The 27,965-nt window shown below is 41.8% G+C and overlaps 1 protein-coding gene across 5 annotated transcripts in view; it reads right to left on the minus strand.

Annotated features, from left to right (window-relative positions):
• Positions 1-3,000: 3,000 nt before the first annotated feature.
• RCBTB1 (RCC1 and BTB domain containing protein 1) overlaps positions 3,001-27,965 on the minus strand; it is a 54,023-nt gene continuing 29,058 nt past the window's right edge. For all 5 annotated transcript variants that reach the window (XM_003913881.4, XM_009191938.3, XM_009191937.3 and 2 more), the window contains 7 exons: positions 25,042-25,149; positions 24,504-24,646; positions 22,693-22,883; positions 17,684-17,810; positions 13,983-14,134; positions 13,171-13,301; positions 3,001-5,226 (listed from right to left, as the gene is read on the minus strand). In XM_003913881.4, coding sequence (XP_003913930.1) covers positions 5,086-5,226; positions 13,171-13,301; positions 13,983-14,134; positions 17,684-17,810; positions 22,693-22,883; positions 24,504-24,646; positions 25,042-25,149 — 993 coding nt within the window. In that variant the 3' untranslated portion in view covers positions 3,001-5,085. The remainder of the gene's footprint in view (positions 5,227-13,170; positions 13,302-13,982; positions 14,135-17,683; positions 17,811-22,692; positions 22,884-24,503; positions 24,647-25,041; positions 25,150-27,965) is intronic.

Raw genomic sequence — 27,965 nt, forward strand, 5'->3', positions numbered from 1 at the left:
AACTGGACTCTGAATAAGAACATTACCAGGAGTATGCAAGAATGAAATAAAATTGACAGTTAACATTTTTCTCAGCCTAATAATATACAGTTCTGGTTTTTATGCCCACACTACCATGTCTGACCCCTGAAAACTTCACATTCACAGTTCTCATTTTTTACCGTGGTACTCTGACTTGCAATAATATTACATCTTAAAATGGGTTTAAACTGAGTCTCCAGCATGGTGTCTGACATGTAATAAATAAGTACTTTAAAAATATTTGCAGGAGATGAAAAAGAACATTCCATTCCTGTTGTATCGGCAGCTCTAGCCTAAGTTCTTATATTTAGGGACAAAATCTAAACCAGTAGATTTCAAATCTGGCCACACATCAGAATCATGTGGAGCATTTTAAAAACTAGAGAAATGGCTGGGCGCGGTGGCTCAAGCCTGCAATCCCAGCACTTTGGGAGGCCGAGACGGGCGGATCACAAGGTCAGGAGATCGAGACCATCCTGGCTAACATGGTGAAACCCCATCTCTACTAAAAAATACAAAAAACTAGCCAGGCGAGGTGGCGGGTGCCTGTAGTCCCAGCTACTCGGGAGGCTGAGGCAGGAGAATGGTGTAAACCTGGGAGGTGGAGCTTGCAGTGAGCTGAGATCCGGCCACTGCACTCCAGCCTAGGCGACAGAGCGAGACTCCGTCTCAAAAAAAAAAAAAACTAGAGAAGCGAAGATCCCCTCCAACAACCTCTGAATAGATTTCCCCTAGGCAACCTCTGTCTCCCGGGTTCAAGCAATTCTCCTGCCTCAGCCTCCCAAGTAGCTGGGACTACAGGTGCGCACCACCACGCCCAGCTAACTTTCGTATTTTTAGTAGAGGCGGGGTTTCACCGTGTTAGCCAGGATGGTCTCAATCTCTTGACCTCGTGATCCGCCTGCCTCAGCCTCCAGTGCCAGGATTATAGGCGTGAGCTACCGTGCCCAGCCAACTTAGCAAAGTTTATCTGACTAATCATTTTGATGTCATGATCTTTATTTTAAAAAAAACATTTGTCCCCCACTTTACTTTCACGTTTAAGCTGTGACTCACAGCACGTAACTGTGCATCATGGAGCACCACGTGTTTCGCAGCCATGAGGCCGGCTACTGGGCAACCTCTAAGGCGGACCCGAGTATGAACTTCAGCTATGTCACTACTGAAAAACTTGAATCCGATTATTTAATCTGAGAATAATGCTGCCTACCTTATGGGACAAAATATGGACAGTAAATAAAATGTGAAGCAGAGAGCACAATGTCTGGCACTGTGGGAAATAAATGTAAAACACATGCACGCACCCACACACACTCCCCTTGCCAACATTTCTAGCTCATTTTCTCCATTCTAACCAAACTTAATTATGGTAAGTTCTGGAAGGCTCATTAGCCCCCATCTCTAAGCCTTTGCTTGTGCCTCTAACTTTTTGGAGATGAGCTAAAAGGACACTTTATATTTTCCCCTACCCAACACAAGTGTTATCTTCAGAACAACTAACTGCTTGTCATGTGTAACCCTATTTCTGTATTAGTCTGTTCTCACACTGGTATGAAGAAATACCAGAGACTGGGTAATTTATAAAGGAAAGACATTTAATGGACTCAGTTCTGCATGGCTGGGGAGGCCTCAAGAAACTTACAATTGTGGCAGAAAGGGAAGAGGCCTGTCTTACGTGTGGCAGGTGAGCGAGAGCATGCAAAGCCCAGGAAGAACTGCCATTTATAAAACTGTCAGATCTCATAAGAACTCCCTCACTAGCATGAGAACAGCATGGGGGAAACAGCCTCCATAATCCAGTCACCTCCCACCAGGTCTCTCCCTCAACACCTGAGGATTACAATTCAAGATGAGATTTGGGTGGGGACACACAGCCAAACCATATCATCCTATTTGGTTTTCTCTCACTGTTATGAAAAGCTCTTTATAAGTATCTCATTGTGTTGTTAATTCCTAAACCTATCTCCCTCTCTCCTAATAATTCATATATTCCTTGAGGATAAAGAATATGTCTTTCCCTTCATGTAAGTACCCCCAAAGGTACAGACACATTTTTCTACTGTGCCAGTTCAACTGTACTACCTTTCAGCAGGAATAAAATCCAAAGATTTCTATGATATGTGTTTGTGTATAGTTGAGAATCAAGCAGTTGACATGTTCATGGTGTACCTATTTTTAGCCTGATACCCATTAAGAATCACACTACTGATTTTTTGTTGTTGTTGTGGTAAAATATATATAACCTAAAATTTGCCATCCCAATCATTTTTAAATATATGGTTCAATGGCATTAAACATTCATTTTTGTGCAACCGTCACCACCATCCACCTAAAGCAGCGGTCCCCAACCTTTTTGACACCAGGGACTGGTTTCATGGAAGACAATTTTTCCATGGACCGTGGGATGGGGCGGTTCGTGGGGGGTGGGGAGGATGGTTTTGGGATGAAACTGTCCTACCTCAGACATTAGATTCTCACACAGAGCACATAACCTAGATCCCTTGCATACTCAGTTCACTATAGGGTTTGCACTCCTATGAGAATCTAATGTTCTAATGTTGCCACTGATCTGACAGGAGGCGGAACTCAGGCAGTAATGCTCACTCACCCGCCACTCACCTCCCGCTGTGCGACCTCTTCCCAACAGGCCAGGGACCAATATGGGTCTGTGGCCTGAGGGTTGGGGACCCCTGACCTAAAGGACTCTTCATCTTGGTAAACTGAAACTCTGTATCCATTAAACAAGTTCCCCATTCTCCTCTCCCCTCAGACACTGGCAATGGCCATTCTACTAAGTCTCTATGAATTTGACTAAGAACATCACACAAGTGGCATCACATACATAGTATTTGTTTGTGACTGGCTTCTTTCACTTAGCGTAATATCCTTAAGTTCATCTCTGTGTACCATGTGTCAGAATTTCTTTCCTTTTTAGGGCTGCAGACTACTGATTTTCAGTGAAAAAAACAACTCTACGTGCCTGTTTTAATGTTACTTTGTTTATTAACATGTCATTCTAAATATTACATAAATACAGCCTATATACTAGAGTATCAAACATTGTTCCAGTAAGAAGTTCAAGAGTACATTTAGGGCTATCTTAAGAAATATGAATACTTTGGCTTCCATTATTATATTAGATGAAAAAATCAGTTCAAATAAGAGTTGTCATATCCTGCTATGATTAACAACAAAACCAAGTAGAAAAATAAGAGAGTGTATTTAAAAAAAATAAAGATGATCAAATGCTTTTTGAAGGACTTGTTCTCTTCACTGCCACACATACACAAATGACTTAGTAATCTAACATGAGAAGTGGTCTTTCACTTATATTAGGAACTTGGTAAATATTTGTAGAATGAATGAACTATCTATGGATATGAATTTACTACTTTAATTTGTGCTTTTTTTTGAAAAAAAAATTTTTCAAGTAAGAGCAATAGTAAACATACTAAAGTTCACATTTTGCTCAGATCATAAGCCTATACAACAGTGATTGTTACAAACACCACCCATCACAGCACAAATCAATGTGCATTTCTGAACCCAGTAAGAAAGGTTCTATCATGTTGTAGAATGAATTCTAACAGAATAATTCACTGGGCTTCAATCACTTGTGATATGGTCAAGAAAAGGGGGCTGGAGCTACTAGGCTTGTCTCTATTTCAGCTATCAATGAATTCCTATCTTTGAGGCCTCACTCCCCTTCCCACCCCAACAGACACAAATTTAAAAACATTGCTAACAATAGTAACTGCAGCATGTCTTCACCCACTTGTAATTTGGCTCTGAAAATGTACTCAGGCTCCAGGTTCAGAAGAGAGACCTTCCAAGCAGGAGACAAAGTTCACTAAGGGAGCTCACTCCAATGGAAATGAGTTCATGGACCAGAGAGCAAAGCAAAACATTGTTCTTAAAGCAAGCTCAATGGACACGCATGATGAAACTCACAGCTGAAGACTCTCACACCCCAAAGTCACCTTTCATAACCAGTTCAAAACAACCACCGTCTTTTAATAGGATCTTTTCAGGAACGCCGTAATTTGGGTGCTTTTTCAAGGTGAAATTGTGCTAAATGTTATACCTAAGATGTTTAAGTCCTGTAAGAGGGCTGACTTGAAGAACCACTTCTTCCAGTCATATATTGTAGATATGATGATTCAGCAGCCATAATTTAGGAAGGCAAGAGTATATATGTCATTATTTTCCTCTTAAGTTTGCATTTATAGAAGAAGGTGGGAGGGACAACTTGAACTTGAGTTCTCAAGCTCTACCTTAATGAAATAAAACACTGTTGGATAAGTAGTGGAGATTCTAATTTATAAAATATTCACCTTCATCAAATTTCTTTCATTATCAACTTTTCACAGATACTTCTAAATTACTACTCTTTATGCACTTAAATCTTAAGAGAAATCTTGACTAACCTAGAAAATTTATCTTTACATAATTATCATTTCAATAGGTTTAACTTACGTTAAACTGAATATTACTTTGATGTATCTTGAAGTTAAAAAAGTCAACACAAGCACACAAACAAAAGTCTGAAACAATCTTAATTATTCCTTCACAGTAAGGCTACTAAGCTAGCAACTAAGACAGCACTTAACAATCCCCAGGTCAGCATCTTTAATTCACGATGGGGCCTCTCCATTCGTCTCACAATCCCCCAACTATCACTGCTCCTGCTATCAGAAGATGGTTGATATGTGGCCCAGGAGAGTTGCTGCCAACTTCCCCTTTCCAAGTTCAGAAGTTCCTCTAATCAAAAATGAAAACAAGACCAAAAACGACTAAACTTTCACTCTTTTACATGTACCAGCCCAAATTTAAGAAAGGTCACATTTAAAATACATTTATCTGGAAACAAGAGTTGTTTCAAATGGGCTCAAGAAAAGCCATACACCCTTGATATGTTCTTACACAGACAACTGTGTCCCAGATGTGGAAAAAAACAACCGGATAGTCTTTTACCTGCAGAATTACATCACCCGTAGAGCACAAACCGGACACATCCTCAACAGTGCCCCAGAGCACTCACACAGAACCCAGCAGCCTTGCGCTTCAGTTCTTAAAGGCTCCACATTTACTGGCTTTAGCAATGAATTCCTTTAGCAGAGGGCCATCCATTTGCCAAAATGCTGCAGTCTGTGTAACTTCTGTCAAATGATTGATGCAAAACTTAAAGCAGAATTCTTCTAAATCCTGGACACACACAACACAAATAAAAACAAAAAGCGCTTTTTTAGGCAACTTTGATTGAATCACTTCTCTCTAAGCCCTTCACCCCAAACCTCTCACCCTCCCCCAGAAAAGATATTTGAGAGGCCAGATACCTAAAACTAGGCAAAAAGGTGACCACAGGTAGGTGTGACAAAAACACATACTATTTATTCAACGCAGTAAGAGCAATGGTCCCCTAACTCAAAGTGTGACTCTTCAAAACACACACACATACACACGTGTATGCGCACACACACATACACACACACAAGACCTACAGGGGAAAGAATTTCCTGCACGATTATCACATAATCTAGTTATAGTCAAAGACACTGTTGTAAAAGGCAGAATGAATGCCACTTTATTCCACAGAATGTGTTTTGTCACATTCAAGACATCAGAGAAAAGAATTAAGCTGTGGGTTAGTTTAAGAAACAGAAAGGTAATGAAGAGGTATGGTCAACCTAAAGTGGCACATTAAAAAGAAAATCCCAGCCAGGCACAGTGGCTCACGCCTGTAATCCCAGCACTTTTGGGAGGCCGAGGCAGGTGGAAGGTCAGGAGTTCGAGACCAGCCTGGCCAACATAGGGAAACCCCGTTTCTAGTAGAAATACAAAAATTAGCCAGGCGTGCTGATGGGTGCCTATAATCCCAGCTGCTCGGGAGACTGAGGCAGGAGAATCGCTTGAGCCCGGGAGGCAGAGGTTGCAGTGAGCCAAGATCGCACCACTGCACTCCAGCCTGGGTGACAGAGCAGAGGCTCTGAAAGAAAATCCCAAAAAATTCACCTTAAATTCACTTTTACGCTCTCCTAATAATGACTTTATTTTTAAAGCCATGAAGAATAATAATACTACAACTTCCACTACACTAATATCTCAGAAAGTCAATCCCACAGAAGTATATTTACACAGATTAGTTTTCAGTCAGACAAACAGAAGTCACCAATTACCAACATTCAGGGGAGTAACATCCACAAGTGGTACACCAGAACCATTTCAAAATCAATCCCTGCCTATGCTAATCCACCCTTTCATCTCCTGCCAAACTTTAATATAGTCTGTCCCTTAGGATGTTGGAATATATATTTATTAAATCGATCAGGCACCTGAAATGCATGTAAAGACTCAATATATAAAAGGAAATTACACTAAAAGCTCTTATCACAAATAGCTTGACTTTATTATAACTTGGCTAGCTGGTAAGTTCTAAATTGAAGGTCATTACTCCGGGTTCTATCGAACCAGAAGCTCAACAACATTTCAACCGCAGGTTTTGACCGCACATTTCCAGCCACCACGAGATGGGCATGTTAGACAGAGTGGAAGGGGCCCACACAAACATGGAGAGACCCCTCTTCTGCTCTCAGCACAGATGTCAGCAAACAATGATTTCCTTGTTCTAAGGGTCCTCCTGTCCCTGGCTAAAAGATACCCAAAGTAAACTCCAGAAACCCACCCAGTCACATAACCATTAAGAGATAAACCACAGGCCGGGCACGGTGGCTCATGCTTGTAATCTCAGCACTTTGGGAGGCTGAGGTGGGTGGATCACGAGGTCAGGGGTTCGAGACCAGCTTGACCAACATGGTGAAACCCCGTCTCTACTAAAATACAAAAATTAGCCGGGTATGGTGGCGTGCACCTGTAATCCCAGCTACTCAGGAGGCTGAAGCAGGAGAATCACTTGAACCCAGGAGGGAGAGGTTGCAGTGAGCCGAGATTAAGCCACTGCACTCCAGCCTGGGCAAAAGAGCAAGACTCAGCCTCAAAAAAAAAAAAAAAAAAAGAAAAGAAAAAGAAAACAAAAAAAGAGAGATAAATCACAGCTAATGAGTACTAGCCAGCTGCTGTTTCGTTTGTTTGTTTTCTAGATAATTTGAAATGCACTTAGGATGTTAGCACAGTCTCTGGATTCTTGTTTTTAATCAGAGATTCTCAGTGGGCTAAATGCATAACTAAATGCTCCATATATTAAAATAAACTAAAATGTGAAACTGGATAAAGCATTCCCTCTCAGATTATTATTCAAGAAAAAGCGGCCGGGCGCGGTGGCTCACGCCTGTAATCCCAGCACTTTGGGAGGCGGAGGCGGGCTGATCACAAGGTCAGGAGATTGAGACCATCCTGGCAAACACGGTGAAACCCCGTCTCTATGAAAATACAAAAACTTAGCCATGAGTGGTGGCGGGTGCCTGTAGTCCCAGCTACTCGGGAGGCTGAGGCAGGAGAATGGCGTAAACCCAGGAGGCGGAGCTTTCAGCGAGCGGAGATCGCCACTGCACTCCTGCCTGGGCGACACAGCGAGACTCCATCTCAAAAAAAAAAGAAAAATCACTACGCCTCGCATTATCACCCCATGATTAATAAATAGCTCTCAGGAGTAAATTATATTCCACAGGGACATAAAAGTCACATTTTAAAATTTAGTTATCAAAAACAGAAAACTTTATTCACACATAACTTTGGAAGTAGCCAGTCATAACGACAAAAAGTTATTTAAATCATGTAATATATCAGATAAGAATCTTTAAGTATTAAATTTTAATGACATAATTTCAAATTCGCAGGAAGAGTGCAGTGACCTCTGGCATCAAACCTCATCAGTTTTGTGTCTATTGATGTAGAACTCAAGATCTTTCTACTGTATATGAAAAAGTGAGTTTAAAATGAGTTTATTCAGCTTACTAATTGTGCAGCAAATACCTTGAGTATAAACTTTAAGAAGTTCTATGACCAGGTACGGTGGCTCATGCCTGTAATCCCAGTACTTTGGGAGGCCAAGGTGGGCAGATCACCTGAGGTCACGAGTTCGAGACCAACCTGGCCAACATGGAGAAACCCCGTTTCTACTAAAAAAAAAAAAAAAAAAAAAAAAATACAAAATTAGCTGGATGTGGTGGCGCATGCCTGTAATCCCAGCTACTCGGGAGGCTGAGGCAGGAGAATCGCTTGAACCCAAGAGGAGAGGTTACCATAAGCAGAGATCGTGCCACTGCACTCCAGCCTGGGAGACAGGAGTGAAACTCCATCTCTAAAAAAAAAAAGAAGTTTTATACACAATGTAGGTATACAAATGGTGCCGCTAATCACAATTCACTTTATATACGCATGAAAATGGTTCTATCAAACTGCCTTCCCTTCCCCTCCAATTAGTTTGAACTGCTGAGGTATCTGGGTATGCAATAAATATTAAAAAGTTCCAAACATTAAAAGTCAAACTAGAGAATGCTGAAAACAATCTAAATCTGGGTTGTGTAAGTAACTAATTAAACCTTGGTTGAGGCAGATCTATGTAAAAGGAAGCCCTGAACGCATGTGGTAAGGGACGTTTGAATTTGCAAGTTCACCAGAGAGTGGCACAGTCAAGCAGAACCACTTAGCAACCAGTGCCCACCGTCGGTTTGCCCTTAATGAGCGAATTAGACAAATGCCCTTCTGACTTGACCTCTCTTTAGTATTGTAAGAATCTACATAATCTGTTCCTTTCATTCTGCAAAGGATCAAATCTTCAATAACACAGGCAAGAAAATGAAACTCTTGCCCAAGTGAGAAGTCAACTATAACAGGGCTGGTTATAGTTGACGTCTTACTTCTAACTGGGCTTTAAATAAAACAATTCCAAGAAGGACAAGAAGGATCATGTGACCAGGAGATGAACAAAGTTCCTGACAGAATGAAAGAGTCCTCTTACAGCCCATGGGATAGGGAAGTGAAGAGCATAAAAATGGAAGGGTCTAATACAGTCTTCTTGGTATTAGAAACTAAACTCTGTTTATGACGTTATGTGGTGGAATGATTATAAAGTGTTCTAATGCAAATGAGATAAAATACCAGATTAATTGTCATTAGCAAAGAAGATAAAAATAAAAACTGCTCTTCTGAAATAATTTATAAATCATTCCAAATCTTTCAACACTTAAACTATTCCAATCAATATATACATTCTGAAAATAAGTTGTTTTTCCTTTCCACAAATTTTCTTTAGTAACAAAACAAAACACAGAGAATTGATTATCTTAATACCCTCATTTTTAAAAATGCTAATGCAGCCTCTAAGGGAGTTCTTACCCCGTCCTAAAACTCCAAAGCTAAACTAGTTGAATGTTAATAATTTGAAGACCACCTAACCAGGGTGAGCAGGTGCCTTGGCATTACAGCTTCCCCCAAGACACATCCCAGATGACACAAGATCACGAACCACATCTAACTCTGTCCAACCTGTTGTTAAAGTAACTGCAAAAATAAAACCCAAAACTGTCAGTCTATAATTCATGTTATAGCACACCAAGTACAAAATATTCCAAATCAAAGAAGTTTTGTTTTGTTTTCAAAATGTACTTAAACATTCTACCATATGGGAAAAACATAATTTATCTCATTACGCAAAAAACATGTCTCAGCCTACTGCTGATTGAAGACTTTTAATTTGGGCCATCAAAAGAAGAAAAAAATGCTGGCCACCAAGCCTTAGCACCAAGCTGTCCAGTACTCAGACCCCAGATCAACTTCAGAATTAGATTCCTGGGCTCGTGTTTATTGCTCCCCTCCAAAAGCAAGATCATAAGATGTAAGTTGCTCAGCACATAGGATTTTCTGGAAAGTTCTCTACTCTGGTTAAACAAATAATACTTCCCAGCTGTTTCTCTTAATGTTCAAATACATATAAAAATAAAAAAGTTTCCTGAAAAGAATCACTTTACAGTGTGTGACTGATCTATCTTGAAACAATGTTTTATCCACATTTTCTCCCTGATGTCAATATTCATTCAGGTCTGCACCAAAGGAATATTTCAATGTTCCTTTGTCAAGTCCTTCTTAATAAAACTTGTGGACAGTTTGATAACACGTTCATAGCAAGGGCTCTACAATCATCAACTGACTTTTGAAACTCCCTGTCACTACTGAGTCCGTACATTTTTGTTGCTTTACTGTGTGTACATTTGCTTCAAAGCTATCTTGTCAAAAGGGGACATGGAGGAACCTCAGATACTTTCGTAGAAAGAGAATAAACATTGGAAGCAGGTAGTCTCCATCTTCCTAGCAGTTTGGCCCACAAAACGAAGGCAAAGTCATCTAGTATCTCCAAGTTGTGTTCTAAAAATCATAGTTTTTGCAGTCAACTTCTAACCTGACTCATCAGGAGCTTCCAATCAACTAATAAACACAATAAGAGGGCTTTCTTTCTAAGAGATGGCGGTCTCACTATGTTGTCCAGGCTGGTCTCAAACTCCCAGCCTCAAGCAATCCTCCCACTTCAGCATCCTGAGTAGCTGGAATACAGGCATGAGCCACTGTGCCCAGCTATGGGTTTTAATTTTGTACTCCAGAACTTCATTCATATACTCACTATATCTTATAGTATTAAGGAAATAAAATGTAAAAGCACATTAATCAATTATGTAACTTGTATTACAACCTAAGAAATATACCCTAGAAAGAGTCCTGGTGCAGTGGCTCATGCCTATAATCCCAGCACTTTGGGAGGCTGAGGTGGGAAGGACACTTGAGCCCAGAAGTTCAAGACAGCCTGGGCAACATAATGAAACCCTGTCTCTACAAAAAATAAAAAATAAGAAATTGGCTGGGTGTGGTAGCACACGCCCGTAGTCCCAGTTCCTGGACTGGGAAGGAAGGAGGACTGCTTGAGCCCGGGAATTTGAGGCTACAGTGAGCTGTGATCACACCACTATGCTTTAGCCTGCGCGACAGAGCAAGACCCTGTATCACAAGGAAAAAAAAAATTACATATAAATTGTAAATACACACACACACACACACACACACACACACACACACACACACACACATATATATATATGCCCTGGAAATAAAGAAGTGACTCTTTCTTTTTGTCTTCTTTCTATTCTCTAATTTTTCTACGTTGAATGTGTAATATTTGTAGGATTTTAAGTTTTTTTAAACTTTTTTTTTTTGAGACAGAGTCTTGCTCTGTTGCCCAGGCTGGAGTGCAGTGGTGCAACTTCTGCCTCCCAGGTTCAAGCAATTCTCCTGCCTCAGCCTCCCGAGTAGCTGGGACTACAGGCATGCACCACTACGCCCAGCTAATTTTTGTATTTTTAGTAGAGACAGGGTTTCACCATGTTGGCCAGGCTGGTCTCAAACTCCTTACCTCAAGTGATCCGCCCACCTTGGCCACCCAAAGTGCTGAGATTACAGGCGTGAGCTCCAAGCCTGGCCATTTATTTTTTCAAAGCACACCTTCATGGTGAGGTATTTTCAAATGTTTTCACTCATTCATTTAATTCAGCATGCATTTTTGAGCGCCAGCTCCGTGCCCACACTGTGACGGGCTCTGGGGAATCACATGTATTTGGAGTCTTTCTAAAGGAAGTTTTCATCGTGTTTATACGTAATATGAGAAAAATGACAACTAGTGAAGGAAATGACCTGCTGGCACATGAAGCAGCAGCAGAAGGCTTTTTCTGTAAACTTCCTAGGACAGATCTTAGCTGAAGATGAGGAAGAAGTTTCCAGCAACTTGAGCTGGGACATCTGCCTCTGCCCAGGTTGTTCTCACTGGTGTTAGTCAGCAAGGTCTGATCCTGAGTATGGAACTCGTTAACAGGGAGGAGGAGCGTGGAGAGGCCCAGAGAGGATTCTAACACCAGTCACCAAATGGACAGAAAAGGCACTGACCCAATTTAAAATTATATCACCAGGTGGAAATAAAATCTAAAGAAACAGCATTTCTAATCAAGAGGTTCAGGGTGTCACAGGAAGGGTAGGGAAAAAACTATACCTCTATTTTCTATTAGAAATGATTTACTTTGATCATCATTCCATCCACGGTCGGGTTGCAGACAAAGTCAGCTATATTTGACCTTATCAAACATTTATAATCATAATATAGCCTCAAACAAAAATAGGATACGTTTTGAAAACATCGCGGTCAACTTTAATCCCTAAGTGTGATGAAGTTTGTCCTCTGTTATTCCTCAAAGGACAGAGCTGCAGATCTTTGCACGTGTTTCATAAACTCCTTGATACCCGATATTCTGCTTTGTCAAATGACAACAAAATGTCTGCAAGGATAGCCTAACTGTATCATTCTACACGCATACCTTAGCCAGACATTTTGAAAGTCCAAGGCTATTGCTCTCTACCTTTTACTCTCTCTGAATCTGTGAAACCAACCATACCCGCCTTTAGCTCACTGATCATCCTCAATGCTTCCTTTAAGGTACTATCTTCATTCAGTTCAACAAACATTTATCATCAGGTGCCTAATATGTGCCAGGCACTATAGGGTATGCAGATGAATGAGAGACAGTTCCTACTCACGAGGAGGTTGCAGTCTGATGCTTTGGTTCTTCAAAAAAATGCACACAAACTTTCAGACTCCCAAAAGCCCATTAATTCACAGGCTCAAGAGATCTGTGAATCCCAGATTAAGAACTCAAGCCAGTGCAAAAACAAAAGGAGTCCACAGCAAGTTCTTACCGGGTAAATACCTGTGAGCTATAATTAGACACTGACAGAACTGCAGAGCGTACAGAGATACAAATCATACGCATCCCCAGCTTATGACAGGGCCAAGGTGGGAAGACAGCAAGGTGAGTCTTGAAATAAACACATATGCTGACTCTGAGAAAGACCTGAAACTAAAATATGCTGTTTGTTAGTCCAGTTAGTGTGGCACCTTATGTTCCAACCTGCAGGACAGCTGCTAGGACCTTGGTTCGTTTCCTGTCTTACTTAGAAACGGAAGTAGAGGAACAACGACTTTTGAAACAATGAACAGGGAATTAAGAAGCCAGGGCAGATTTCAGTTTTCAATGGGTTCACTGATTCCCTAAACAGAAGTGAAGTACTCATCGTTTTCCATGTCTCACGAGAAAAGAGGGGGAGACGAGCATGAAGGGAGTTAAGGATGGTTTGGTTTCTGTTTGTTGTTTATGTTACCTCTGCATCATATCTGACTGCAGCAGAGAATAGCGAAAAGGCATTCTCCACAGTAATTCCTCTCTTGATAATGTGCTGACAAAGTTTTTTCAGTCTGTTTTCACAGTAAGATGTCGCCAAATCCAGAAGACCTAAAAGTAAGATATGTGAAAGGCTTAATCAAATTTATAATTATTTTCCATACATAGAGATTTTGTTTTGGTGAACAGAGGTGTATAAGTAAATTAGAAGTTTCTTAGTGGACAAGAGTCTGAATTTGAGTAAATAAATTCTCTTTTTTACTGTCTGCCTCCTCTACTTCCACACCTCTCCTATATTTATACAATTTCTTCAATAGTACAAAGAAAGGGCAAAAAAATGCAATTTCAATCCTCATTTTGTTTCTACAATGCTAAATGCATTAGCAACTTATACTTCACTATTAGAAAATTAAAATAAGCCCATAGCTTAATACCTAGGTAATGGGTTGATGGGTGCAGCAAACCACCATGGCACACGTTTACCTATGTAACAAGCCTACACATCCTGCACATATACCCCAGAACTTAAAATAAAAATAAATTTAAAAAAGAAAAAAGAAAAAAGAGTCCTTCAGTGACATTAGAACAAAAAAGCCTATGGTCATAAACTAAGTCCAAAACTATTAACCATAATAACTACACAATACTATTTTTAAAGACATCTACTTCAAATCTTTTTTAAGCACCAAATTAAAGCCAATACACCTGAAGCTTTTTACATTTCAGGACTAAGAACATGAGGGGATATATTCTCGACCATGTGGCTTGTCCATCCCAATGCTGCCACGGTACCTATAGCATCTTCCGGCGGCAGGTCCACTGTGTCTGTGTAGAGGTACTGGAGAAAGGCACGATACACTGGGTAGGAAAACTGATCGATTTCTATCACTTCCTTCATGTCTTCATTCCAATACGACTGGAACATGGATCGAAAATGCTCACACCTAAAACAGAAAAGCAAAAGTTTTATTTGTTCAGCAGCAATTTTAAAAAAAGAAAAAAAAATTACCTAATTAAATTGACAAAATCAGATAAACAGATTAGAAGTATCCTTGGGCCGGGCGTGGTAGCTCATGCCTGTAATCCCAGCACTTTGGGAGGCCAAGCAGGCGGATCACCTGAGGTCGGGAGTTCGAGACCAGCCTGACCAACATGGAGAAACCATGTCTCTACTAAAAATTCAAAATTAGCCAGGTGTGGTGGTGCATGCCTATCATCCCAGCTACTCGAGAGGCTGAGGCAGGAAAATCGCTTGAACCCAGGAGGTGGAGGTTGTGGTGAGCCGAGATCACCCCACCACACTCCAGCCTGGCAACAAGGGCAAAAAACTACGTCTCAAAATAAATAAACAAATAAAGTATTCTTAACTACTATATCTGGGCCTGCACACACCAGGCTCACAGACCTTTAGTTAGCACCCAAAACACATTCCACATGCAAGTGGTTTTTGTACCTGCCTTTTTTACATATACTCACTTTCATTTTTCGTATCTCCTATGAAATACTAATAGGTACGCACAGAGCCTGGAAGCACCCAGCACTTCCACTACTGTTTCCATTTGACGGGCCCCAAGATTTTTTTGCTCCTTTGTTATTTTTTAAAATGATGTACAGAAATGCATTTTAAACAATAAAGTGAAAGAAATTCACAAACAAGAGTTCAAAACTTTTGACTATATATTAATATTAAAATGATTCATTTGTTTTTTGTTTTACATAGTAAGTATATTCTTAAAACTGTTTTATATGTTAACTGGATTACATCAAGCTGATTATTGCCTCATTATCTGACAATTTTTCTTCTTTTCTGACTCATTGTCAAAACAGCCATCACTCCTATTTTGTTTTTTTGCATTGCCTGCTCCCCTTCCTCTCTTCCCAGGCCTGCTACAAGCTTATTTATAAAACACATTCACTAGGATAGTCACATTAGTTCAAGAAAACCTGAGCAGCTCCTACACTGTATTTACATGTACAAAGCCACCTGCATGAGAAACTGATTTCTAAATATTGGATTTCTTACATATAACATAGTTATATCTTTCTAAAAATCATATTTTTAAATTCTTTTAAAGTGAGATATGGCACAAAGAGAAAAAGTATTTTCTTTTTTTTTTTTTTTTTTTTTTTTTTGAGACGGAGTCTCGCTCTGTCGCCCAGGCTGGAGTACAGTGGCCGGATCTCAGCTCACTGCAAGCTCCGCCTCCCGGGTTTACGCCATTCTCCTGCCTCAGCCTCCCGAGTATCTGGGACTACAGGCGCCCACCACCTCGCCCGGCTAGTTTTTTTTTTTTGTATTTTTTAGTAGAGACGGGGTTTCACCGGGTTAGCCAGGATGGTCTCGATCTCCTGACCTCGTGATCCGCCCATCTCGGCCTCCCAAAGTGCTGGGATTACAGGCTTGAGCCACCGCGCCCGGCCAGAAAAAGTATTTTCAAAATCCACTCAGAGGCGAGGTGCAGTGGCTCAAGTCTGTAATTCCAGCACTTTGGGAGGCCAAGGCAGGTCAGATTCAATTACCTGAGGTCAGGAGTTCAAGACCAGCCTGGCCAACATGGTGAAACTTCGTCTCTACTAAAAATACAAAAATTAGCCGGACATGGTAGTGCATGATTGTAATCCCAGCTACTTGGGAGGCTGAGGCTGGAAGATCGCTTGAACATAGGAGGTGGAGGTTGCAGTGAGCTGGTATCGCACCACTGCACTCTAGCCTGAGTGACAGAATGAGACTGTCTCAAAAAAAAAAAAAAAAAAAAAAATCCATTCAGAATACTAAAAAAAAGCTTCACTTACATAAAAAATTACTCTACCTCAGAAGTAAAAAAGAAATAGTTGTCTAAGAAACAATCATGGATTTCATGGTCAGAAAACTGTACATGAAAAGAATAGACTGGCTGACCACAGGTGCACAGACAGAAACAGTTCCAGTTCTTCTTTTCAATTCATACTGTGGTTCAGATATTTACTCCCTTAGGTAAGGAATGACATAGGGCTTTTCTGTTCCTTTCTCTTTTTTTTGAGACAGAGTCTCGCTTTGTCTTCCAGGCTGAAGTGCAGTGGCCGGATCTCAGCTCACTGCAAGCTCCGTCCCCCGGGTTCACGCCATTCTCCTGCCTCAGCCTCCCGAGTACTGGGACCACAGGTGCCCGCCACCTCGCCCGGCTAATTTTTTGTATTTTTTAGTAGAGACGGGGTTTCACTGTGTTAGCCAGGATGGTCTCGATCTCCTGACCTCGTGATCCGCCCGTCTCGGCCTCCCAAAGTGCTGGGATCACAGGCTTGAGCCACCGCGCCCGGCCTTCTGTTCCTTTCAGATGTATTTCTTTGCCAACAGGTTTTTAACTAAATTTCCAAAAAGACTTGTAAATGGCCAATTTAATGGTCTTATGTGCCTTTTTCTGCAATGGCAACCTTTGTGGCAAACAGTTACTAATAAATGCATAGTTCCCTCACATTTATACAAGGAACTATATCTAAAAAACTTTTTCTTTCATTTTTGAGATAAGATCCAGCTCTGTCACCCAGGATGATCACAGCTCACCACAGCCATGATCTCCTGGGCTCAATCCTTCCACCTCAGCCACCAGAGTAGCTGGAACTACAGGAACGCACCACCACACCTGGCTAATTTTTTCTATTTTTTGTACAGACAGTGTCTCACTATATTGCCTAGGCTGGTCTCAGACTCCTGGGATCAAGTGATACTCGTTCCTTGGCCTCCCGAAGTCCTAGGATTACAGGCATGAGACACCACACCCAGCCTAGAACTTCCTTTAATTGGTAACTGGATGTCCCTTAGAAACAGAAGCAAAGCATTCCTGACTATGAGAGTTTCCTGCTTAATCTTTAATTAAAAGAGGACATATACACTTTTCAATAACAACCTTTCGTATTTTAACCACGCAAACAAATTTTCCGACGGAAATGAGTATTCATAAGATTCTCAATTTAAAAAACAATGTAAGCTGGGTGCGGTGACTCACATCTGTAATGCCAGCACTTTGGGAGGTTGAGGCGGGCAAATCACCTGAAATCGGGAGTTCGAGACCAGCCTGACTAACATGGAGAAACCCTGTCTCTACTATAAATACACAATTAGCCGGGTGTGGTGGCACATGCCTGTAAACCCAGCTACTCAGGAGGCTGAGGCAGGAGAATCACTTAAACCCGGGAGGTGGAGGTTGCGGTGAGCTGAGATCACGCCATTACACTCGAGCCTGAGCAACAAGAGTGAAACTACGTCTCAAACAAACAAATATATAGACAAATACTTAAACTCCTACAGTACACTTTTTCTAAAATGCTCCATGAATGTACACAAAAAACTTTGACATGAAATGGACTGAGGCTATCTGCAAAAATATTAAGTAGTGACATTTCTCTCTACTACCAAGGCTATTTTTTATCAGTACCCATTTTGTGGAATAACAAATACATAGAAATGGCAAAAATAAAGTAAAGTTATTGATGTCTCTGAGCTCATGCAAAAATACCTGATTTTCAAAACAGCTTTATGGACATGAATATATTTTCCATCAATTCGAAACTTCAGATCGGCAGTTTCTGGACTATCAAATTCTTTCTTCAGTGACTCTGCAACTGTTAAAAAGTCTTCATGCTCTGAAGGCAACAAACATATATTAACATGGAAAGTTCAAGGAACAGATTGAAGATTCAAAAGACTTCAAAAAGATCATCATGTCCGTGGTGGGTAATTCCACTTGTTTTTTTTTTTCCAAGAGTTCATACCTTATTTGACAAATCAATTCTACGGTATTAAAGGAAGTATCCGGACGGGCGCGGTGGCTCACGCCTATAATCCCAGCACTTTGGGAGGCCAAGGCGGGCAGATCACGAGGTCAAGAGATCGAGACCATTCTGGCTAACATGGTGAAACCCCATCTCTACTAAAAGGACAAAAATTAGCTGGGCACGGTGGCTCACGCCTGTAGTCCCAGCTACTCGGGAGGCTGAGGCAGGAGAATTGCTTGAACCCAGGAGGCAGAGGTTGCAGTGAGCCAAGATGGCACCACTGTACTCTAGCCTGGTGGGAGAATGAGACTCTGTCTCAAAAAAAAACAAAACAAAACAAAACAGTATCCTGCATCTATAAACTACCAAAGAAAACCACCAAAAGATGGTATTTAGAAAGGCCAAATACCATCTTATATGCTTAGTTATACACTAGAAATGTATATTTTTTAAAGAAAAAAATGATAGGTACTTCATGATAATATGAGAACCCCCTCTCAAAACGAGTGGTTCTCTTCTAAGACTAAGAATTTATCAGTTTTCCTTGACTGAAACACTATCTTTTTTCTGCTTTGGGGTAGTTTCAAGGGGTCAGCATATCCAACTCAAGGAGGTGCAAGAAACAAACTTACCACTTAAATGGTAATGCTAAGCAGTCACGTTCTCAAGCAGAGAAACTCTTTCCTAAGTATCTGGAATCTAAACATCTCTGTTAACCCTAAAAATCACTATATGCATAATCCTTACTCACTATCTAAACACAGAGCAAATTCACTTAGAAACAATGCCTACACGAAGGGAACAGTTTTATCAAAACACACGATCACCTTACCTGATAAGAATTGCTATTATGGTTATATGTAAGTAGAACTGTATTATTCCAAGGAGAAGTAAAGGCACTTGTACAAATTCCTGCAATGCTTTCTTGTGTTTTATATGAAAGACGAAAAGAAGTAGAAAAAGGCTAATGGGGAAACTTTTTTAAATTCCAGAGATCCTCATGAGGCATCGAATCAAGCTGCTATGGATACACGAAGCAGCTTTCAACTGCCCACAGCTGAGTTAATAATCAGTGTCTTAATTAAAGACCTCAGCTTCCAAGGCTGGATGAACCTGTGTCCTTCGGTAGCCCGTTGTTACCAGAGCAACTCCTAGAGGAGGGACAACAGCTAAAACCTAGGCTGAAACTTAACAAATGAGCTTATCTGCAAGCTTTATCATCAGAATCTCCCAAGGAATTATCTTTCACCTACGCCCTGTGACCTTAACTGATAGCCCTCCCTCCACCCCATGCAATGCAGAGCTCTCCTGGCTATGGAGGAAAGGTGGAAAACCTCTCAAAAGTCAGGCTTTCGCTGACCTTGTAACCTGGATCACTGGTGGGCAAAAGAATACAAATCACTAAGATGGGCCAAGAGTCAAGGAGTCTAGATTGCTACCCCCACCCATCCAAAAAAAACACTTCTCATCAGTGCTTCGACTTCTGCATCCAGTCTTAGGCTGAAATGACCCTTTCTCCTCTTTGCTCCTGGCAACAAGTATAGTATGTCCTTTCAGAGAAGAAATCCTCCTCAGCGGGGTGAATTCACCATGTGACTTTCTTTCTAACACTCAGCTGAGATCACAGAGTGAGAGGGAAAAAACACTTTTGACTTTTAGTGGGTGGAAGGGAAAGAAGTTATCTAGGAGAGCGGTCCCCAACCTTTTTGGTACCAGCGACCAGTTTTGTGGAAGACAATTTTTCCATGGACCAGGGCGGGGAGGGGGATAGTTTCGGGATGATTCAAGCACATTATGTGTATTGTGCACTTAATTTTTATTATTGTTACACCGTAATATGTAATGAAATAATTACACAACTCACCATAATGCAGAATCAGTGGGAGTCCTGAGCTTGTTTTCCTACAACTGGACAGCCCCATCTGGGGGTGATGGGAGACAGTGACAGATCATGTAGGCATTAGATTCTCATAAGGAGCTCACAACCTGTATCCCTTGCATGTGCAGTTCACAATAGGGCTCACGCTTCTATGAGAATCTAATGCCGCTGCTGATCTGACGGGAGGTGGAGCTCAGGCGGTAATGTGAGTGATGGGGAGCAGCTATAAATACAGATGAAGCTTCGCTCAGTGCCACTCATGTCCTGCTGTGCAACCCAGTTAATAACAGGCCACGGACCAGTACAGGCATATGGCCTGGGGTTTGGGGACCCCCGATCTAGGAGGATATATTCAATGACCATATTTTTCCCAAACTTAACATTCAAATTGTTAGGACATTTGTTCTGAAAAGAATGCCTATGCCATTGTAAGACATAAGAACTGGGGGAAGCCTCTTAGAACAAGTCCAGGTTAAGTAGTACATATAAATCTGAAGATGTGTACAGAAGTGCTTTAGCTGGGTGTGCTATACACGTGTGATTCTAGCCAAATAGCCCCATTCAGCGAACCAATTATTTTCCAATCACAATACTCACTGCAAAAAAACCTCTATTATCCCTAAAAAACATGGCATAATGAAGTGAAAGGGAGTGTTCGATTGATTTCACTTTAAGGCAAGCTTAACTCTTCCTAAGCATCCTTTTGCCCCCATGCCCATGACTGGTCACCTAATGATGGGACAACTCCACCTGTCTGACACACCTAAGCACGACATGTTTTAGAAAACTAACCTTCAATATCAATTGCTGAGCAACCCAAACACCTTAACTGCCAAGAACTACATTAATTTTCAAGCACAGAGCATCATGACCCACTTATTCCCTCTGCTTATAAATAAAAGAACAACTTAAATATGCCAGCAAAAAGGCAAAAACAAACAAGAAATAAAAGAAAAAGATTAAAGTCACCTTGTAAATGGCTACTCAGCTTTAAGACATCCTAGCTTTTTCAGTCAATAATGGACTCTTAAAGAAGACAATATGCAGAAAAGGTACAGATTATGTAACCAAAGATCACCCCAAATTCTACTACCCCTTATAACACCTCTGTTTTGATGCCCTTCTGAAATAAAAGATTTTGAAATCAGTTGAAAGACAAAGACAGAAAGAAGATGGGGTTAATGTGTCACCTTAAAAACCACAAGTTGTTCGCTTTTTTTATTGAGATAGGGTCTCGCTCTGTCACCTAGGCTGGAGTGCAGTGGTGCGATCACAGCTCACTGCAGCCTTGACCTCCCAGGCTCAAGCAATTCTCCACCTCAGTCTCCTGAGTAGCTGGTACTACAGGCATGCACCACTACTCCTGGTTATTTTTTGTAGAGATGGAGTTTCGCCATGTTGCCCAGGCTGGTCTAAAACTCCTGGGCTCAAGCAATCCACCCGCCTTGGCCTCCCAAAGTGCTGAGATCACAGGTGTGAGCCACCACACCCAGCCGGTTTTTCACTTTTTTGAAAGTTCATTTTTGGACCGGGCATGGTGGCTCACGCCTGTAATCCCAGCACTTTGGGAGGTTGAGGTGGGCAGATCACAAGGTCAGGAGTTCCAGACCAGCCTGATTAACATGGTGAAACCCTGTCTCTACCAAAAATATAAAAAAATTAGCCGGGCATGGTGGCACACTCCTGTAATCCCAGCTACTCAGGAGGCTGAGACAGGAGAACTGCTTAAACCTGGGATGCAGAGGTTATAGTAAGCCGAGATCGCGCCATCGCACTCCAGCCTGGGCAACAGAGTGAGACTCTGTCTCAAAAAAAAAAAGAAAAAAAAGAAAGTTCATTTTTGATTGGTATTATATCAAGTTCTGTAAGAAATCTAGTATAACAGAAGTGCTTAAGAACAGGTTACCTAAATACTTATACATGAACATTCATAACAGCACTACCCATGAGAGTCAAAGGTGGGAACAACCCACATGTCCATCAACAGTTAAATGACAAACAAAATATGATGTGTATATATATAATGGAATATTATTCAGTCATAAAAGGGAATGAAATATGGAGACATATGACAACATCAATGGGCCTCAAAAATATTAAGTAAAAGAAGCCAGACACATGGGTCACACATTGTATGCTTCCACTTCTATGAACTATCCAGAGTCGGTAAACCCATAGAAACAAAAAGCAAACTGGTGGTTGCTACGGGCTGGGGGAGGGGAGAATGGAGTGTGACAAATTAACATATAAGGGCTTTCTTTTGGGGTGATGAAAACATTTTAGAATTTGACATAAAAGGTGGATGCAGGCCAGGTGCGGTGGCAGGTGGATCACCTGAGGTCAGGAGTTCGAGAACAATCTGGCTAACATGGTGAAACCCCACCTCTACTAAAAATACAAAATTTAGCTGGGTGTGGTAGCAGGTGCCTGTAGTCTTAGCTACTTGGGAGGCTGAGGCAGAAGAATCACTTGAACTTGGGAGGTGGAGGTTGCAGTGATCTGAGACTGTGCCACTGCACTCCAGCCTGGGCGACAGAACGAGACTGTGCCTCAAAAAAAAAAAGGTGGATGTACAACATTATGAATGTTCTGAATGCAACTAAACTGCACCCTTCACAATGGTTAATTGCATGTTATGCAAATTTGATATCAATTGAAATAAAAGCACTTATGAGAGAAAATTTAAAGTTCATGGTAATACTTTATAATATATGAATACATTTGATTATGCATATCTAATTTGAGGGAAGCTATGAAAGCTAATAGAGAATAAAACATTCTAAGAGATCCCAAAACCAGCAAAGACACAGGAAAACTGGTCACTTGGTAGTACCATTCTTCCTGGGTGGAGGTGGCCTTGCACTTTCTTACCCACAGACAGGAGGCGCCACGAGACGGCGGGAGTGGCAAAGCAGGCAAACACGTCGTCGGTGCAGGAGAAGTGGGTGAGGTGCGGGAGGATCACAGACTGACCCCGGCACTGGCCCCACATGTACACGTGCCCACCCTGAGTCTTGGCTGCAGACGTGTGGGCAGAGTGACAGGCTGCAATCTCTACCACCCTGAAAAGTTTTAAGAAAAATGCATGTCACTTCATGAACACAGAAGCCCACAGCAGACCACACGAGGCAATTTAAAAGTTCATGCTTGCAACACCTCAGAAAACAACAGTCCAGGTTCCAGATACACTAGCTGCCAAGTCACACAAACAAAAGCAATAGATCAGGGCAAGAGCACTGTTTTCCTTTCCCAAATGGCCACTTCTCGTCCTCAGCTCACTGTGAGTTAGGATAGATCACACCAAGGAAAACTTGGAAAACAGACTAGCAAATCCAAGCAAATGAGGAAAGTGGACACTGACAAAATGCCCTAATACATGTGATGGCTTCAATGCCATTTTTTTTTGTTTTTCTGTTTTTTTTTTTTTTTTTAGACAGGATCTCACTCCATCACCCAGGCTGGAGTGCAGTGGCATGACCATGGCCCATTGCAGCCTCGACCTCCCAGGCTCAAGCAATCCTCCCACCTCAGCCTCCCAGATCACAGCTGCACCACCACACCCGGCTAATTTTTGTATTTTTTATAGAGACAGCGTCTCGCTATGTTGCCAGCGCTGGTCACCAACTCCTGGGCTCAAGTGATCCTCTGCCTACGCCTCCCAAAGTGCTGAGATTACAGGTGTGCGCCATCATGCCTGGCCCATTTCTTTATAAATGTAACTTTTTCTCTTATCTCCTACCAGAGCTCAGACACTCATTGGGCTGATAAGCACTGGCTGAGGGGTCACGGACTCTGAATGTTCCAATCCAAAAGGAAAACAAGCCCAACTTATTACATTTCTTAGTAGTATGCTTCTTGGGTTAGGTCCCCTAATCAGAAGTCAGCATCCAGGACATAGAAGGTAAGACCTTACAATTAGGCTGAACAACATCAAGCATCTATTCCAGTAACACACATTACATCAAAGCAATATTTAAACAGATAATGTCCTTTCAAGAGCAGATTTCTTCAAAAGTTGTTTTACTTGGCTCAGAATAAAAGTTTATATTACACCGTAAACATCAACATGGCCATAGACCCTACTTGTCTTCCATACTAAAAGGGCAACAGCAAGACTGCAGTAATTATACCAAGATGCATTCACACCTATCAATCACAGGTGGTTATTTTGGAGAGCTACATAAGAATCATATCAATCTCATGTTCATTCTGGCTGCTACTCAAAACACTTTTGCATAGGCCAGGCGCAGTGGGGCTCATGCCTATAATCCCAGCACTTTGGGAGGCCGAGGTGGGTAGATCACTTGAGGCCAGGAATTCAAGACCAGTCTGGCCAACATGGCGAAACCCTGTCTCTACTAAAAAATACAAAAATTAGCTGGGCATGGTGGTACACACCTGTAATCCCAGCTACTCAGGAGGCTAAGGCAAGAGAATCACTTGAACCCAGGAGGTGGAGGTTGCAGTGAGCCGAGATCATGCCACTGCACTCCAGCCTGGGTGACAGAGACCCAAAAAGGGAAGGGAAGGGGGAAGGGGGAAAGGGGAAGTTTACCTCTTTTGTCCAAAATGAGAATGTTAATAAACAGAAGAATCACAAAGCCAAACACCACAGTTCTGCCACACACAGCCCCAAGGCCACATCGCACCCACAGTCCCAAGACATGGCACAGCCAAGTTACCTTTCTTTCTCCACCATGATGTGTGCTGGGCTTAGCAGGTTATTTTTATTGCCAGTTCCCAGCTGCCCATATGTGTTAGCTCCCCAGGCATAGAGCAAGCCCTCATCTGTTAGTGCTAGAGTATGTGCGTAGCCGCAGACAATCTGCAAGTAAATTGAAATGGTTACCATTAGCAGGAAAACAGGAAGGACAGGGAGAACATCTACTTAAAGGCTACAGCCAGCTTCTGCAGAATGCCCATTCATCATCAGGGATGGACTGACATTTGCTGGAACATTAAAAAAGCATTAGAAAAGCCTAAACCTTAGGCTACTGAATTTTTCCATTGTTTCTTTTCACTTGTTGAGGCTGTTTTGCTAACACCATAGTCTTGCTTCTCCTCGTGGGAAGTTAGGGAAGATACAATATTAAAGGTGGAAGATGAAGGCACAGAGTATTGCCAGAAAAGACTGACTAAAGAGTAAACCTCCAATATTTCTCCAAGTTAGAGCAGGGAAGGTAGACAGGAAGCCACTAACTGAGAGGGCACCGCACGTACCTGGTTCACACACACGCTGTGCAAAGCTGCCACCCTCACAGGGGTCAGCTGGTTCCCATTGTTTCCCAAGCCCAGCTGACCGTTGCCATTGTAACCCCAGCCATATACCTTAGAGAGGACAGAAGGGAGAGAATGAGTTTTTTAAACTGCTGGTAAGAAGGAAGAGACAAAAAACCAGTGCATCTAAACAAATCAGATACTTCCAACACCTATATTCTACTCTGTGCGCCTGCAACTGATCTCCAAACAGAAGCTGTTTTGGAGAAGGGGATGACAGAATTGGGCTCAGTTTCTACTCCATGACTTACTAGTTACATAGTCTGGGGCAAGTCACTCTTTCCTGTTTAATACATGAGGAAGTTGAGCCTCACTAACAATTATTAAACACCTACTGTATGTCAGAACACTCTGAAAGGTACCAGTTTTTGGTTGCAGTTTAACAGGCGAAATAGATACATGCAAATTTTTTGCTGATGAGTAGCAATAGATATAATCTATTTGCTACAATGGATATAATCAAGGCACTTCAGAACAGCAAGGAGGAAGGCTTTAGCTCCAGGAAGAAAGATTAAGGAAGACTTTTCAAAAAGTGGAGATTGGAGCAGAGCTGAAGGATGAAGGGGAGCAGAGCTGAAGGATGGGGAGAGCAAAAACATTCCAGGCAGAAGGCATTGACTGTGTTAGAAGCTAGTTTAGAAGATAAGTAGGTGGGCCTGGCTGGACACATCTGCGGTAGTAGTAGTAGAAAGACTAGAAGAGGGCCAGGTGCAGTGGCTCACGCCTGTAATCCCAGCACTTTGGGAGGTCAAGGTGGGCAGGTCACAAGGTCAGGAGATCGAGACCATCCTGGCCAACATGGTGAAACCCCGTCTCTACTAAAAATACAAAAATTAGCTGGGCATAGTGGCACGTGCCTGTAAACCCAGCTACTCGGGAGGCTGAGGCAGGAGAATCACTTAAACTCGGGAGGCGGAGGTTACAGTGAGCCAAGATCATGCCACTATACTCCAGCCTTCCATCCTGGCAATAACGACAACAAAAAAAGACAGGAAGGAAAGGCAAAAGCTCAGAGGGAAAGTGACAAAAAACATACCAGGGAAAGTACATCTATAAATTTCTCATTGAAATATTAATTTAATTTGCATTTTTGAAAGATAATGCTGGCCACAGTATGAAAGATGATAGAGCGTATAAGGCTAGAGACAGGAAGAACCTTTAGGAGGTCATTTCTTCTCTCATTAGCAAATAGGTGAGCTCTGATGAGGCTCTAAACTAAGGAGTGACAGCGGGATCAAGAGAGGGAAAGAGGAAAGAGGATTAAAAACAGAGGACTTCCCAGAACGCAACGGTCCCTTGGATACAGAGAGTGAGAGGAGGCCCATCTCCTGAAAGTAACAGAGCTAGGCATAGGTTTGACAGGAGTGTTAAAGGTTCCAAATAGTCATAGGAAAAAGTACTGACCAGGAACAAACGAAGGCCTTGCTCAAATTACAAACCCAAGATTTGTGGTGGTATCGAGACCCACAGCAATGCAGGGTGGCAGACATAGACTGGGGCTTTTCAGGGTAACACGATGGAGGGGAAAGGGGGAATGGACTTTAGGGGCCTGGGGAGAGATGGTTAAAGGCACTTTCACCCAGTGCCAGAAGTGTAACAGACATGAACTTTCTGGAGAGAAATTTGGCAATGGCTATCAATAGTTTAAACAGCATACTTCTTGACCCAGAAATTCTTTGGGAATTTATTCTATAGAAATACTTGTATAAGTGTACAAAGATACACACACAGAGAGTAACACAGAAAAATCACCACAACTCTGTCTATATCAGCAAAAAATTAGAAAACTGACAAGTTCATCAGTAGAGCTCTGGATGTGGGTCATTCATGGAAGCCAAACTCAAAAGCCATAATACTGGAAAGCCGCATAAATGGTCTGACCATAGACATAGTTAAACAAAGGATGCTACACAGGGGAGCGGGAAGCAGGCTGAAGAATAGCAGAGAAAAGCCGTGGTAGGTATAATCATCCCATTTTTTTAAAACAAGATAATTGTACTCACCCACATATAACTGTTTAAGGGAAAAATCCAAAAAGATAAGTATGAAACTATTGACAAGATTAGGAAAAGGTATTCACCTTTTATTTTATCTCTTTCACTTCTCTTCCTTTACTCTGTTAAAATAGCCATATAATAATAACCTAAAAATTAAACTTATTTTTAAAAATAAGAGAATACTGGAATGGAGGATATTCAATGGCCATACCAAGGAATTCTGAAGTCAACTTCATGATACTTCATTAAGTATCATGAGATTGAGTTTTAAAAAAATAAGTTAACATAAGTTAAGGTCTATGCATAAACTCTAAAGCACCCTAGCACAGGGGTCCCTAATCCCCAGGCCATGAGCCGCAGACCAGTACCAGTCCGTGCCCTGTTAGGAACTGGGCCACACAGCAGGTGGTGAGTGGTGGGCAAGAGAGTATTACTGCCTGAGCTCCACCTCCTGTCAGATCAATGGCAGCATTAGATTCTCACAGCAGCATGAACCCCACTGTGAACTGCACAACAAGGCATCTAGGCTGCGCGCTCTAGATGAGAATCTAACTTATGCTTGATGATCTGAGGTGGAACGGTTTCGTCCCAAAACCGTGCCCCCAACACTGCCATCCGTGGAAAAATTGTCTTCCATGAAACCAGTCCCTGGTGCCAAAAAGGTTGGGGACCACTGCCCTAGCACACCAATGCATGATGCCAAAACATGTGTGGCCAGGGTCATATCCTTGTATAATTTTCATACACTAAAATATGCATAGGGTAGTAAATGGTCTATTTAAGTGGAAGCTGCAACCAGAGATCAACTTCATAGAAATAGCCATCAGCTCAAAAGTGACCACAGTAGGGGTAATTAAAGGGAGAGTTGTT

This window comes from Papio anubis, chromosome 15, assembly GCF_008728515.1.
Source record: "Papio anubis isolate 15944 chromosome 15, Panubis1.0, whole genome shotgun sequence".
NCBI classification, from domain to species: Eukaryota; Metazoa; Chordata; class Mammalia; order Primates; family Cercopithecidae; genus Papio; species Papio anubis.